This window comes from Cyprinodon variegatus, unplaced genomic scaffold (genome assembly GCF_000732505.1).
Source record: "Cyprinodon variegatus isolate N-32 unplaced genomic scaffold, C_variegatus-1.0 Scaffold384, whole genome shotgun sequence".
Taxonomy (NCBI): domain Eukaryota; kingdom Metazoa; phylum Chordata; class Actinopteri; order Cyprinodontiformes; family Cyprinodontidae; genus Cyprinodon; species Cyprinodon variegatus.
This window is the reverse complement of record NW_015150837.1, coordinates 151,943-169,125: the sequence shown is the minus strand read 5'-3', so window position 1 is coordinate 169,125 and position 17,183 is coordinate 151,943. Positions and strand designations below refer to the sequence as shown.

Genomic DNA, 17,183 nt, shown 5'->3' with positions numbered 1-17,183 from the left:
GCTTCATGACCCGGCCCTGCTCCATAGATCCCCTAAGAGGCTGAGCCTAAGTGGAAATAAAGTATTTTGGCTATTTATCCAATCAGGGCTCTACTCTCTCGTTCCCTAACTCAATAGATCAAGGCTCAGAAACGTGGTTATTGTGCTGGACCTGACAAAGAAGGATTTAAATGCTTGAATTTTTTTTTGCACTCTGTGTAAAGCATCAAATCCTGAGAAACCTTAATTTAGTTCAATTGTTAAGTATCTTTGCTGATAAATCCCATATCTTAATTAACCATTCAAAGCATTTCGTCCCTCAAAGACCTCCCCAGAGATTCGGAGCTGCAGCAGTTTGAAAAATAATGGGCATAATAACAGGCATGCTAAGATTCACAATGGGAAGTCTAAAACACGGATGTAGGTGCGTTTGCAACAGAGATGGAGATGAAAGAGAAGGAGAGAAATAGCTTTGCAGGCTGAAATACAGATGAGCTAATGAAAGCCAAGATTTGGACATAAAATACAGAAATAGGGGCAAGAGAGAAGCAAAAGAAAAGGCAAGACAGTTCATAAACAAAAGCTGCTTTAATTACACACCAAGAGTTGCCTTAGATGTAACAGTTTTAATTAAGTGTTTCCACTTCTGACCTTTTATCGTCTTTTGGGTTTATATAATGAGAGAAAGTCAAAAGAAAAATCTATGCAAAGACGATAAACATTTCATAAGTACTGCAGTTAATCAAGTATTTAAAGTAATGTCCTCATTATGAAAACTGTTTTTGGTTTGTGTCTGAAATTAACTCTTATTGTAAATATACATCTTTAGTGGCGTAGTCATAAAAACATGGATCAACATCACTTTTAGTCCAATGAATCGGAAGAAGCTGAAGCTTAACTGACCTTTGTTGTTTGGCACCATGGATCAGAGATGAGCAAAACTATAAGACATTACAGCAAATTGTTTACAGTAAGTGAAAGGAGCACTGTATTTCTATTGATAATGTCCTGTTAATCGCAGATTAAGGTGAGATAATGTTCTGAAGGATCTCTATAGCAGTATGAGCATTGCTAAACTTTAGTTTATTTGTTAAACCTGGCTTTATTATAATTTACCTTCAGGTTCCCGATCCTTTCTTAATCATCCTTTTGGTTTGTCATTTTTGGAGGTCTCACATCCACACTGGAAGGTTTTATAAAAATCTACAATATTGTGAGGCTCCTGTGCCTCTAACATCGGTTTCAGCATTGCTTTCAAGTCAGAAAAACCATCAAGTTTCCTATGATCTGATCAGTGTCATAAGAGGCTGTGTCTGATTATCTGTACAAAACCCTTTGCACAATTAAGGATGCCATTTGTAAAATCATTATGAAACATTTCTGAAAACCCTTTTTTATAGCAGTTGCTCTCTCAGACACTACTTTTAATGCTTTTTTTAAAGGATTTAATTAAGGACTGATTGAATATCCTAGATGAGGAAGTATTTTAGAAGCTGGTACTTTATCTTCTTGTGATGCAGGTTCTAAAAAAAACTCGAAAAATCCAGTAAGTCGAAGGTTTATTTGAAAAGAAGACATGAAATCAGCTACAAAATTCTAACCTTTATATGTATCTGTTAGACGTCATATGGGAAAAAAAAAGATGCATTAATGTTTTCCTTCTCCAGTGTCCTTATTACCAAATACTAGGCAAAGGTGCAAGTGAAGACTTAAATGTATGCCTCTTTTTTTCTGAATTTGATCTCATGTGATTCACATGTTAAAATATTTTACTATAAAGAGGAGCCTGTATGTGTTGGCTGCAGACATTGAGACACAGTGCAACTTCATTACGCTCTTAGCAGAGGTCTACACGGTAGCCAAATGTAACACATTAGAATAAAAAGAAACAGAAGCCAGCCTACCTACATTCCTACATACCCATCCATCCAAATATACACACAGAAATGCATGATTTACTAATCAATAAGTATCTATCACTATTTGACTTTCTTAGTAAAAAAATAAATAAACCTACAACATGTATATTTCACACTGTTTATCACAAAACATCGATTTATTTTATAAAACAGTTAATCAAGTAATGATGAAGATATGTTAAAATAAAATTAAGAAAAACATACAGACTATTTGAACAATGAATGAAGATCTTCTAAATAAAACAGATTCCCAACTCTTATTGCCTGGTGTCATCAAGCATTTGCATATATATATTCCTGCTATGGTTGAACAGCAGCAGCAGAAGAAAATTAAATCAGAAATTCTAATCAGTGCCAGTTACACGGTGGTGATGGTTTATGCAACAGGTGGCAAGCACTAAAAAAACAAGAATGTTTTTGCCTTTACTGCTGATTGCAATATCTTCTTTGTTTCAATCACTGCTAGAAACTTCAATGATGAAGGGCACAGAGTAATGTATCATTGTGAAGTGGGAGAAGATGCAAATTTTTGCTGCAGTTAAGGCTATATAAATGTATCACACATAGAGTGCCTTTAAAGACACAAGGTCACATAGTGATATACAATTTCAATCAAATGTATATTACACATATCATTTAAAAAATAAGAATATACACAATACAATCATGACTCTAAACCCCGGTAGTCCAAAAAGGTTATTAATAGTTTCTTATTCCCATAGGGTCGGTAGGCGGAGTTGTAGGAGCAAGTTTAGGAGCCATAGATTGGAACGCCCTTTACCTTTAGCCCCAAAGCTTTGTACAATCAGGAGATTCTTGGATTGAGTTGGAGGGCTATAAACTGCTCTGGGCTGGGTAAAAGCCAACACAGAAAACCAGGAAGGCTTTAAAACACATTCTGAAATCTACAGAGGGCTTGTGTACAGAGTATAAAACCAATGTGACATGAGTGTGCTGACAGGATTAGAAGAGAAGTCAGGATCCGTGTTCTGAATGGGCTGATTCATACAGACCGGTGAACAGAGCATTGCAGTAGTCTGATGAAATGAATGCATGTGTCTTTGGCTATGAACATTTGTTGCGTGTAAAATAGGTCAATCTCAGTCAGATCAGATAGAAGTGTCAGTGGACATCGATTTTAAGCATAGCCACAAATTCTCGATTGGACTTCAATCAGGGCTTTGATTTGGCCGTACTGGCAAATTAATATACTCAGATTTAACCATTTCATTGCAACTCTAGCTGCATGTTTTGGGTTGTTTCTGGTTGGAGTATGAACTCTTTTACACCCTTTAACAAGGCTCTCACTGTGAATTTGCTTCCACCTATATGCCAACACTTGCGTCCTCTAAAAGGTCTAATTAGGCAAACTTTATTCATCTTCAGTCTGATGTTAAACCTTACCTCTGAACAGCTAAACAGTAAGCCTTTGGTGGACTCCTGAGCCCCCTCCTGTAAATACGGTCCAGTATGACGTGGATATAAGCAAACTACTGTGCTGCATTCAGACCGCAACTTTCCAATAGTTGCTTTCTAAATGTATAAACAGGAGCGGCTTTTTTACAGAACTCGAACTTCTGCTACTGTTTACTAACTTTCCCAATTTGCATGCTTGAAAAAAGCTCCACTAGTTGGCGTTTCAGCAGACATCTGGTCTTTGGGTATCTCAAGCTTCTCTTGGGTGCTTCTCTGATTAAGCTTATCTAGACAAGTCTGCCATGTCTGTTGTTTTTTGCTAAGTCTGGTCTGGCGTTCGTTCTTCTGGTGGTAATGTATTTTATTTAGAGGTATCAGAGAAAACGGGGTGGGATAAAGTTGTATTTTATATGTAATGCTACTTACTAATGATTTAACAAATTACAAAAATCACAGTAAAAAAAGTCAAAATATAATTTAAAAAAGTGACTAAATGTAAAACCTGTCATGCACTGCTAGGCAATTTATTATATTTTTTGACACACATTTCATCATAAATAATTTCTCTCATTGAATATAACTGAATATACGAACCCCAACATTGAACTTACATCTGTGTCAGGACCCTTATCGGCACCAGGACAGGAGAAGCCGACAAACTCATGGCACCGTTTGTGGACCACGAAACAACAAACTGAGGAAGAAAAGAAGGAGAAGGGAAAAATGATTTTAGTTTACTGATTTTCTCTAGATGATCTGCAGACCTTAATCTGAACAGGGGATTTCTAAGAACATAGTGTTTTAATCTTTTTCTATTTCATGTTCTTTTTTCAGCAGAGTTTAGTCAAAAGAGAAAAATGCTTAAATGATCAGTGTGCTGATAACCTTGTGAGTAAACTATCATCAATCAACATAAAACTGGGTTACAAAGAGAAACAATGAAGCAAATGGATGGAGACAAACAAATGCATGTCTACACCCACACTCAGTCCCGCAAGAACAAAACATGGAACATAATATTCTGTGTTCTTTAAATATTGTCTTCTTCTACTCTGTTGGGCTTGGTAGAAATTGTGCTCTTGCCTTCCACTGAACTGGGATCTATCCATCCAACATGTCACTCAGTGTGACATGACTGACACGGCACCTGACAGGTCTCAATGACATCAATAGTGACATTTACATTTGGACCTTGTTGCAGATCCAGAGGGAAGAGCAAAAACTCATGGACATCTGTGACAGCTTGCACACAAGCTGACTGTATTTTTCTCCATCATTATCTAAAATTTGCTATTCTTCTCTTCTTTTTTTTTTCTTCTTTAAATTATTTTCACAGGATCTGTCTGCTGCGCTCTCTGTCAAGCTGCCTGCCTGTTCATGTGTGCTTTTGTGATGTCTCACCACAGAATACGTGTGGTTTTTGTGTTTCCCAGTGCCAGCTTAGTCGCTGTTGCCAGACAATCTGACGGGTGCAGATGAAATAACAGAAAGTGGTTTACAAAGAAGTCCAAGAAACAGTGGGGGATTTCTCAGTCTGTGCAAAACAATGGACGGACAAATGGATGGATAAATGTACAAATGAATACATGGGTAGATGGATGACAGTACGGCTGCAAAATAAATCAAACATTGAACATTATCATTAATTTATGACATTTAATATCAATATCATGAAAACAGCTTAGAGTGAGACAATGATCAGCTAACTCTATCCATTCAACCTTTCAGTAAAACTAATTCCAGTTTCAGAGTTCCAGTAGATTGTTTGATTATTCACTATCTAAAAATAGAAAAACAAGGGAACACTTAAATAACACATCCTAGATCTAAAGGAATAAAATATTCTCATTGAAAACTTTGTTTTGTACAAAGTTGAATGTGCTGCAGCACAACCACACAGGAAAAAATCAATGGAAATCAAATTTATTAACCGATGGAGGCCTGGATTTGGAGTAAGACAAAATAAAGTGGAGGAACACACTACAGGCTGATATAACTTTGATGTCATGTCCTTAAACAGGTCAAAATGAGGCTCAGTATTGTGTGTGGCCTCCACGTGCTTGTATGACCCCCCTACAATGGCTGGGCATACTCCTGATGAGGGGACTAAAGCTCTGGACTAAAGCACTTGCCAACTCCTGGACAGTCTGTGATGCAATGTGATGCTAATGGATGGATGGAGACATGATTTCCCTGATTGAGACATGTTCTCAATCAGATTCAGGTCAGGGGAATGGGCGAAGAATGCCTTCCACTTGCAGGAACTGCTGACACACTCCAGCCACATGAGGTCTAGAATTGTCCTCCATTAGGAGGAACCCAAGGCCATCCACACCAGCATATGGTCTCACAAGGGGTCTGAGGATTTCATCTTGGAACTTAATGGAGGTCATGATACCTCTGACGAGCACATGGAGCACTGTGCGGAACTCAAAACAAATGCCACCCCACACCATTACTGACCCACTGCCAAACCGGTCATGTTGAAGGACTTTGCTGCCAGCAGATCGCCCACCACTGGCATTTTTTGGCCAATGCCAAGTATCCTGCATGGTGAGAGGCTGTGAGCACAGCCACCATCTGTGGACATCGGGCCCTCATACCATACTTATAAAGTCGGTTTCTAAATGTTTGTGCAGACACATGCACATTTGTGGACTGCCGGAAGTCATTTTGCAGGGCTTGTCCTGCAAACCTTTGTGCCACAGCTCGCATTGATGTCCCATCCTGGATGAGCTGCACTACCAGAGCCACTTGTGTAGGTCGTAGAGTCCTTTCATACTACAAATTGAATAGAGACCAAAACATCAGCCAGAAAGCATAGGTACAGTGAAGTGGTCCTTACTTGCAGAACCACTCCTTTATTGAGTGTATCTTGCTAATTGCAAATATTTTCCACCTGTTGTCTATTCCATTTGCACAACAGCATGTGAAATATATGCCACACACACACACACACACACACACAAACACATATATATATATATATATATATATATATATATATATATATATATATATATATATATATAAATATATATATATATACACATATACGTACATATACGGTACACATATACATACATATACACATATATACGATACTGCACTAAAATGGTGGTATCGGCAAGTATTGACAAATAGGGCACGAATACCAAATAGGGCACCAATACCTGTTTGAGAGCCAAAACTTTATTCAACTATTGTCACCTATTCCCGGTAGGCAATAAAATGTTGTACTGGATTCACTTTCTATTAGGCTACTCGTGCTTCACAAAGGTAGGCAGCAGTTTGATGAAGCCATGATGGTAATTATTTTACATCCGAGTAGTATGCAGTTCTCTATATACACACACACACACAAACACATCAATTTCAAACACATGGTATCGGTATCGGCCAATACTGCACAGCCAGCTTTCGGGTATCGGTATTGGGGCCAAAAAAAGAAAATAGCATTTAAACTATATAATTAGGCATTTTGCCTACAATCTTTTGCCTTATAAATGTCCATAATACACCAAGTCCTTTTTCAGCTGCTGCTATTCTCTTGCAATGATTTACACAGACAAAAACCAGAGGTTGTTTAGAGCAACATTACTGTGTGTTTAAACTCAAACTAGCACCAGAGGATCAACAGTGTGACAGCTGCATTGTTGGCATGAACAGCATGCCATGCACACACTTAACCCATACTCTGCACTGCCGGCTCAGAGGTAAGTCAGCCGTAGAGGAACTTCAAACCTTGACTCTGCCTCTGTATTTCCGCACAAGACTTCAAAGCAGAAATAGGTGCATAAGATCCAGATGGACAAAGCTTTAAAAAGCCTGAGCTTATACAAAGCTTTAGGGTCCATAATATAATTTTTACTACAGTGCCAGGTACCTTAAACTTAGTTTACTGAACAACCCTAGTCTGTCAGCTAAAATCACAGATTCCAGGAGTTCTTGTGACACCGTTTGTTCTCTAATATTCTTTAACAAGCCTCTAAGGCCTTCTGAAAACAGTTATATCTATACTAGGAAATAAAAGGCACACAGGTGGACACTATTTGCACATGAGTGGATTTATACAGGGAATCAATTGTAGGCCATTAGATCTAGGGGAATTACTATAAATGGGGCACTCAAAAATGTTAGAAAAAGAAAGCATATGCAAGATTCATTTATTTCTTTATATATCAAATATATTGAAGCTCAATTTTTTGATATGACAAAATACAATAAAACATTTAAAATGGTATGAATACCTTTTTCAAGGCTGAGTAAAAACACAAACATCCCAACTAAAATATTTCATTATATGTTTAACTTTGATTAATTTAAACTATCCTTTGTAAAAAGATAATGAAAACTTCTTAAAATTTCTTTCACCTTTTAAACTTAATGCTCTTTATTCATAAAGTTCGCTAGAAGCTAGCGATTTTAGTCCGATTTCCTGCATAGCCATCCTACATCTGACCTAAATCTTTGCCTTCGAAGTTCAGAAGGGAAACTCCACCATCTAGAATAAAAAATGTTTTAAACCGAATGTCAATATATTGCGGGATAGCATGCAACCATCCGGTTGTCTTAGTGCAGCCTACGTACAGTACATCTATCATGGGTATTAATGCATCTTCAGAAGACTGGATCTTAAGCTCAGTTCTTTGCCATTGCTCACACCATGAGCCATACAGCCTACACCCCCATCCCCGCCTCTGTTTGTTGTTGACCCGTCTGAATGTCTCCTGATGAGTTAAGTGAAGTGACTCTACACTGATCTCAGTTCAGAGGTATCGGAGGGCCAGTAAGCGGCATGTAGAGGAAAGGATAAATCTAGCTTTGGGCAGTCTGTGTGCATCACTGTGCAAGAGTCAGTGTGCATGTTAGTGAAGCTTATCCAAGACAGAGACAGTATCTCTCTGTGGCTATAATCCCTGGCGCTGGCTTTTGGCTGCATGAACACACAATGAATCGTACAGAAATCTAAGCAGTCTTGAAAGCATGAAAGCCAATGTGGTGGAATGACTGACACCTAGATGCTCTCTGCAAACTCATGAATGATGACAGTCACAGTTTCCCCCTAGAAGAATTGAAAAACAACAAAAATAAGCAATGCTTTTCTTTCGCCTACTGGGATTTGAGTAGTGAATATCTATGAAATATTTTAACTTTTTTTTTTTGTTATTTGGATTCAGGATTGTAAATCAAAATAGTTGTATTCATTTCCATGTCCTAATTAAGAAAGAAAGGAAGGCAGATTCAGCTGAGAGTACAGCCAAAAGTTGCTGCAGATAAAGTAGACATTATGTTTGGTATGCTGAACTCTGGCTTCATCACATAACAATGGCCAACCAAGAAGACGGTAGCCAAGTCTCCACCTCAAGTGTGAACTAATAAGGCAAAGATTATCTACTCAACGGAAAATAGTTGTGATAAGTTAGAGCTGAAATTCTCCCTTTACCCCAAATATGAAGTGATTGCTTGATAACTAATTGTGAAACAACAGTAAAGTAAATGTAACACTACCATAACTACAATTCTTTCCAAAGAAAGTAAAGTTATTTTGACTTAATAAAATTTTTTTATGATTTTTGGTCCTCAAAAGTCACTTCAAACCAAAACATTTAAACACTTTAAAAAAGTTTTTCTCTATTATTCCTCATGCACTAGTGGTAAAGTCAGGAGATTTAAAAAATATGACAAATAAAGCTACACCAACATACTTTCTTAACTGAAAACACATTATGCTATAAATAATTTTAAGGTTTTATGGTCTGGCTGCTGACTCCGTTATGTCTGTGAATAGTGACAACTGCTGCTCTCTTAAACTGGGGAGACTCAGTGTTGTTAATTAAATCCAAACGTCACGTATTGCATTAACAAATGTAGAAACAAATAAATCACATCAGTAAAAGGGTTGAAAATAGCTGTTGTGAAGCTCTAAAATAATGAATTACAGAAACCAGGGCAAGAGTTCAGCACAGGATGACTTTTCTGACTGAAGGATCACTTTTCCTTCTTGACTCATGAGTAAAATCTCTTCGCTGTCTGGTCACTGTCAGTCAAAAATTCTTTAGTATGTTGGCCAATCAGCATTGAGCCACCAGCTTAACAATCCGCCCCTGCTCCATAGACCCTTTGAGACGTTTAGCATCACTGAAAGTGATGTATTTTGCCGTGTAATCCAATCAGGGCTCTGCTTTCTCGTTTCTTACCTCAATAGACCGAGATTCCAACCTCAACAGGGACATTTCCCATAGAGGCTGACAGGCAATTTCCTGTTGCTCCAGAGTGGAGGAGAGATTGCGTCCGAGGGCGGCTGAATAGCTGATTAATGCACAACTTACTCATGAAAGCGGGCGCATTTTAGCACATATTTAATACAGATTAATGACAACATTTATGAAGTTTTTACAATCCATATTTTATAAATACTTTTAGGAAATTTACAGGGAAGGTTAAGCCTCCCTGGTATTCATTGAGAAATTGCAACTAACTATAACCTTTGCTCTTAAGTGTCCTTGGTTTACAGCTTGTGCCATCTTTAAAATCCAAGAGAGTCAGCCCCCTCGTATTGTCTATTTTCTTGTTGGGGAAAAGTCCAAACATATCCATTTCATTTATTAAGTTGGAGATTTTCTTTCACTCATTGGGTGATGGGGCTTTTTTTTTGTTCTCTTGTATTTTGTGAGGGAAAAGTGAGTTACAAAGTAACTTATAAGATTCAATAAACAACAAAAAGGCTAATTGTAATCTAACATTTTTTTCCTTCTACAATGACATATGAACCACCATAATTTAATCTAAATCAGGGAATCATTTTGTTAAAAAATCCATCCTAAATCCCATGTAAAATAAAGGCATATACAAAAAATATCACCAAATTCTAGGTCTCTTGCCAAAATAATGGATAATGTCTACAGTGACACAGATTTTAGAACCATGTTGTCAATTAAAATCTATGAAAGATTAAAACACACAAATGGAAGTTAGATAACGGTCCCAATCTTTCACATATCAAAAATTGAGAAGCTGCTTAGTTGGTGGCAGTATTTCTTGTTTCATTTTGGATGCTGAGTGGTATAGCAGTCTCTCCAGAGGCTCCAATTGTGCTGAGCAGCAAAGCTTTGAAAATTCAGTGACAAAAAGACACATTCAGGGATATAATGATTAATTACTGCATTCTTTGTTGCGTGTGCTTAATTACACAACCCCACAGATAAGGGGCTTTTACATTATAAAGCAGCTTACACCACATAAATACACTGTTGTGTGGTAAGCCATGCTAAGAACTCAGAATGTCTTGCAGGATATGGTCATGACACTTACTATAGTTTTTAGATAGCTTTATGTTTTGAACAGCTGAGTCTTTATTAAGAAAAATAATGTTTAGTTGTAAGAATCCCAGAAACAATTCCAGTCTACCTCAATTCCCTAGAGTGCATCTAAACATGAGGAGAGGATGGCTTTGATTTGGGATCCAGGGGAAGAAAATGGAACAAAGGAAATAAAACCTTAGATTTTCTTAGGGAAGGGCTGTCTTATAATGAATGTTCAAAAAGTGTCCAAAATTATTTTGTCTGCTAAAAAAAAAAAGAGGCACTCTCTCCTCGTTTAAAGTGTTTAGTTGGGGAGAAGTTGGGCGACAGGTTTTTACCACCACTGTCTGTGTGCTCTTTTGGATTTACATTCAAAAAGACAGAAAAGCTTCCTCCCCATAAGCAGGCCAGTGATTGTGTAAAATGTTCTACCCCCCGCCAGCAGCCACCCTTTTGCTCCTTTTGATGCAGGTTTTCTATCATTTAAAGCAAAGAAAAATGACAGGGGAGTAGAGAAGAAGGGGAGGGAGCGCTGAGAGAGGTGCATTGTCCTCTCCTGGTTATTTTTAGGTTTGATTCTGGCCAGGGCTAGAACAGAGTGTACTGAACCCCGGCTTTGAGGAGAAGTGAGGGGAGACATTTCCTCTCCACACCTTGCCAGTGGACGCTAAAAATACATGGCCGGCATACGCTATACACACAAACAACATGTCTGAAGCCAGCATGCAGGGGAGTGAGAGATAGATGATGAATGAATAAAAACCCATTTCGGCAATAAGCCTGTATCCATTCGGAAAAGCACTAATGGAAAAAGTGTAAGGTAACCAGAGGAAGAACAATGCTCTTATTCAGGTGCAGGCTCCTGTCTGGTTGAAGATCTCATCACGTTTTGACAGTTTGAAGGTTTTAAAGTAGCTACATCCATCTCTGGTATACCATCCTACTCTTTTCCACATGCCTTCTGCTCCCACATACTTGATTCATTCTCTAAGAGCCATCCTGTTGTCTTTTATGGTATTGCACTTCTTTAACTCCATACTGGGAAAAAGTGCATAAAGGAGTATCTTCTTGGTGCAATAAACAATGTACATTCTACCTTTTATAAAGGTCACCAATCCTGAAATGTTAAACTTTTATCTTCATGTTTCAACACAATAAAGAGTGAGCTTCTAACGTCACATATCCCAAAATATGTAAAAATACATTATGTATTTTAAAAGTACTGGAGTGCAACCTTCCAGATTTTTTAATTTTTTTATTTGTCCAAACCAACTTCACCCATTTATAAAACATAACTACACCATAAACCATAAATTAACTAAAATGATTCACATTTTTTGGGCTTAATGTTTTTTTTAGAAACACCTAGACCTGTAGGATCAACAAATAACTTAAATAGAACCTCTTTAAAAACATGAAGTAGGCTAAAAGTTATAAAAAGCAACAAATAAAGTATCAATCCAAAGTGTTTTTGGTACCCACTGTATTAGTCTGAAATTAGAATACCAAACCACAGATAAATGTTAACAATGAAAATGGGTTGAGCAGCTGACCAATACTCCAAGAGCAAATCACCAGGTCTTAAAATGGGCATTATAATGCACAACTTCTAAAGAACTCCATACCTCATTTGCCTCAGTCAAGTTCAGTGTCAACATTTAACAATAAGAAAGAGACTGTGTGAAAATGGCATCTAAGTCCTGAGCTTATGCTGCCTTCATGTGGTCTCTTAAACATGATCCTTACCACTTGTACAGTGGAAATCATGTTCAAATGCTTTTGTTGTGGTAGCGAAGAGAGACATGTTGAATCCATATATTATCCTGACCTTCTACTTGGGCAAGACAGTTGGACTTCCTAATTTATTGGCTACAGGAAGAAGAGGATGCATCAAACGCATTGACTGACTGCTAAGACGACATCTGATAAAAATCAAATAATACTGGTGATTTCAAAAATGACTAAAGTTTAAATGGTGATACATTTTTTTAAATGTTTCTGTCAGAGCATTGTATAGGTCACAAACACTATAGGAGCGAAAGCTTAAGAATGCAAAATTCACTATACAGGATTGTTTCTCTGCTCTCTGCCATGTTGAAAGGTCAAAGTTTACCTCATCTCGGCAACTTGGGTATCATAGAAATTTCCAAGCTTCCCAGTGGAAATTATAACATGAGTGTGTGTTCAAGTGCAATTTTCATGTTGGCTTTTTGTATATACCTTTATGCCATGTGAAAGCAGTGTTAGACTTCTCTAAGGGGAGCTAAATACCACCCATAATAAGCGGGCGTGTTGTGAGCTACAAACTTCAGTGCGCAAATGCTGAGATGTGCAAACAAAATTAAAAAAGGCAGACTACTTAGTGTAAAAGTTCCTCTAAAAAAGATGAGGTTCTAAGCCATATATTTTAAGGTAATAATGACAGTAAGTGTTAAAATAATACAAATGATAACACTATATAGTCAGCAACAGACTGGTAACCTGTCTATGGTGTACCCCTCCTCTCACTCTTAGACTGCCAGAAATAGACAGAATAAGCAGGATAAGATAAATGGATAAACAAAGCATCATACAATAATAATAATCTCTCCCCTGGTTTTCACATATCGGTAATTATGTGAAACCCAAGGGAGGGAAAGTGGCACTGGAATGTATAGGTATGCGTTTGAACTTGGATGTACCAAAGTTACTAGAAAATATGAGAGTTTTTTTGTGTGTAATCCTCTGTTTTTGCAGAGTAAAAGACAGAAACTAAATATTAGGTGATTCAGAAATACTTCTATTAAAGTTAATCCTACTCCACTGTTTACAACACTCAGCACATTAAGCACCCCTTCAGTAGAGTAGTCATCTCAGCTCAGCAGATAATGATAGAAAGTCAAGTAGTATTTTTACAGGTTCTTTTATTGCTCATGTGCACTTTTTTCCCTATTTAGTCTCGAAGTGTAGTTTAAAAAAACATGTAAAAGTACATAAAAGAATTGCACAAAAGTCCATATACTTGAAAGCAGAACATACTCAAGCCTAGGCAAATAAGTTTTCTTACAATACATCCTAAATTTCGCATTGATTGATCATTAGAATAGTTTTTCTCATAAATATAGTCAAAGGAGAAAATAATTAAACCCATGCTGCTTCAGCAGGATTTAGGTAGGAAACTAGCAACCACATGCTGTTAGCAAAACCATGGTCCTCAGTAGTGGGAAGAATATTTTATGTTTTGGTGGTTTGATTTTCCATTTACAGTACAATGCATAAAATATATACAATGTGTTTCACTTTTTCTGCGTCATAAATTAATGAGAAACTGAAAAAAGTTTCCTTTTATATTTTGACTCAAACAAATAAAACTACTTTAAACCAGAAGAAAAAAATAATAATATTCAGTTTTGTTTCTATTTTTTTAAGATGTCACATGTGTTCATTTATTTTAAAAGAGCACAAACTTGCAAAGTGCAAAGTCAGTAGGAGGGAAATAAGATGTTCTGCAAGAAAAATGAAGAGATTTTGCAATCTCATTGCTCATGAGGTAGGAGTTAATTCTGAAACCGGTGGTTTGAAATACAGACCATTTAATCCATTTTTCTTGCAAAATCTCCTCATGTTTCTCGCGGAACATCCTCTTGCTTCCACATTTGTAACATCTGTGCAGAAACTTTGGTGAATGATAAGCCTTGTTTTACCACGTCTAAAACCGTAACTGAGTTAGGTTCCGAAGAGATTTTATTCTGGGCTTATGCAACTATGGCCACTTCAGTTTTGGTGCTGTTACCAAATAACAACATCCAGTCTCAGAGAATGAACAGTACTGATTTTTTTTTTTCAGTTTCTCTTTTAAGGCAATTTAATTTGATTGTTAACAGAAAAAAAAATTCTTCTCCAAGTTTTGCTCATCCCTTTATGACTGAAAAAATTAAAAGCTTTTTGTATTGGAATTTCAATTTGTGTAATTTTGAAACAAAAATCAAATAGCCACTTACTTTTTGATAAAAACTATTGTTAGTTTTTGCACAAAAGGACATCAGTACTGACTTTGTTAGTCGGCCTGGATCCTGAAGTCCTTCTCAAACAGTTTTGTACAATTTGCAGTGAAATATGAAGCCCAAAAGGCTTAGCAATGAAAACAAGTTTCAGAATCCAATATTGATCTAACATCTTTGAAAATCCACCCAAGCCAGAACGTGAAATGTTCAGACACCCACAGGATTTCTGAGTCTAACGGCCTGCATCAGCGTGCCCCAAGGCAGCTGTGGCTACAATGCAGCTAGCGACCATCAGTGTGGGAATGTGTGTCTGCATTGATGAATGACTGAATGTGATGTAAAGCACTTTGCAGTCCCCTGACTTAAAAAAGCTCTATATAAGTACACACTGTTTTACCATACTGTATCTTGAAGTTCATACCTGTAAATTTTGAGAAATACAAGATCAGCTCTTTTTTTTTTTAAAGGCTGCCAAGAAAAGGTCTTATCTCTTAAAAAAACATAAGGATGCAAAGATTAACCTGAAGACTTCAGGTTAATATTTGTCCTATTGAATTAAATGAGTCAAAGTTGACCCCACCCAGCCTATTAACAAACACTCCATACCAGCTGTGCAGCATAGTGGTGGAGCGTCCATAATTTTTTATGTACACTTCTAGATTCCAAGTACACAACAAAATGCTTCTACACACTGAAACAGCAGATATTGAATGGAATCTCTCAGAATATCAGAAGTCAAGACCATAACCGAAGCTTAGCTAAATGGAAATCTTTACAGCAGTGTAATTACGCTGTAAAGATGAATAAACAAATTAATGACACACATACTGTTAGGGATCCAATTGTGTGGTCTGTTTGTGTGTCTCTGTTTTCCACCACCAGGAGGTGCCCTATCTTCGCTGTCCCTGCCTGCACACCTGTGGCTTCGTTGGATCATTATCTGGAGGAGTATTTGAGCAGTGGACTGTCAATACCTCGACGAGTGTTTGCCAGTTTTGGGTACTCTAGCCAAGCTCAGTTTAGCAGAGTCTAACCTAGCTTTGTTTTTCTGAGTCTAACGAGTTTTTGTCTTTGCTCTTCTGCAGGAAGCTTTCCTGTGTTACTGGAATCCTGGACCTTCTCTGCCCTGGAAGGAAAATACTGAGTTACACTGAGCGGGGGTAAACTGCTCCACATGTTCCGTTCAAGTACCCATCGGATATCCGAGTGACAGTCCGCTCCATTACTCCACCGGGTCCAACGCTTGTCTAACCTGTTCACGCTCCAACGTGTGTACCCTTCTCTGGATTTACCACACAGTCTGGATTCAAAGACTAACAAGGCCCCCCACAAATGTGAGTTGACTACCTTGCATAATCTCAGAGCTTCCAAGATTCCCACGGAACCTGAACTAACCACTGAACTTCCCTTCTCACTTCCAGTTCTGGGTCATCAGCTCTCTGAGTACCAGATTCTACTCCCTTACTCCTTCAATAAACCTGTTAAACTTTTCCCTTGTTCTCTGAGTGGTTATCTCTGCATGTGGGTCAGATTCGTAAACAAATCATGACACATGCAGAAAAATACAACTTCAGGTTTTGGCTTCTGCAGCCAGAAACAATGGGTGTACTGTAGGTTTTCATACAGGATTTTTGCAGTTTTAGCCTAATGTTTAATACATAATGTATTATACATGAGTGTCTCTATTGTGGGATTTTGTATACTTATGGTTATGGTCAGATTTCAGATGTATGATGTTGAGACACAGACAAATATTTTGACTTCATATTCTTTTTGTGACAAATTTCTTTGAAATCCTCTTTAATTTTGAGAAATGTTTGACTTCTTTGATTCAACCCCAGGTTTGTTGAGGGTTTTCAAAAAAGTTCTTTAAATTAATTTTTTTTAATGAATCGTGGAAAGCTATAACATAGCTTTGACATGGCTTAGTACCCATTGGGTTTCTGTCCTCTTTCTATCATTGCTGTAAGTTAAGACGACTACATGCTGTATTTGAAAGCAATAGGGAGGAAATGAATGGAGTTTAAGCTACAAAAAAGGGGGCTGGAAATTCATTTTCGACACATACATTTAATTATCCATGTTGTGGGCATATAAAGGTGAGAAATTGGGCTTTAAGAACACAAAAACTTTATACAATGGATATGCAACCTTGAAAGCAACAGAGCGGCTGCTCTCAAAGCCCAACGATGCAAGCTGGGAATAAAGAGAAGAGTGATTAAAAGCGAAACTCTAAAGCAAAAACACAGTGAGATTTGATAAGGAAACAATAGAGAGAATTTCTTTCTCTTGTGTTGACACATAATAAGGAAAATGTCCTAACAATCTCATTTGTTCAGCACAGAGAAACAAAACAAACAACCTCTCTTAACTGGTGCAACCAACTAGTTTATGTACATTTTCTGTGGCAGGATTCATATCTCAATGGGAATGAATATAGTTTAAATGGAGTCCAAGGTGAGTTTGGCCTTGTGTTGTTTGATGTCAGTGCCAGGTGGACCCAGCTCATCCCTATTCACACAGCTCTGCAGGATGACAGGTGATGGCAGATATCCCTTTGGCTAGAAGCCTTCTCAGATCTC

The 17,183-nt window shown here is 37.5% G+C and overlaps 1 protein-coding gene across 1 annotated transcript in view; it reads right to left on the bottom strand.

Annotated features, from left to right (window-relative positions):
- LOC107092514 (protein kinase C alpha type-like) overlaps window positions 1-17,183 on the bottom strand; it is a 169,015-nt gene that overhangs the window by 115,874 nt on the left and 35,958 nt on the right. The window contains exon 3 of the mRNA XM_015387035.1: window positions 3,926-4,008. Coding sequence (XP_015242521.1) covers window positions 3,926-4,008 — 83 coding nt within the window. The remainder of the gene's footprint in view (window positions 1-3,925; window positions 4,009-17,183) is intronic.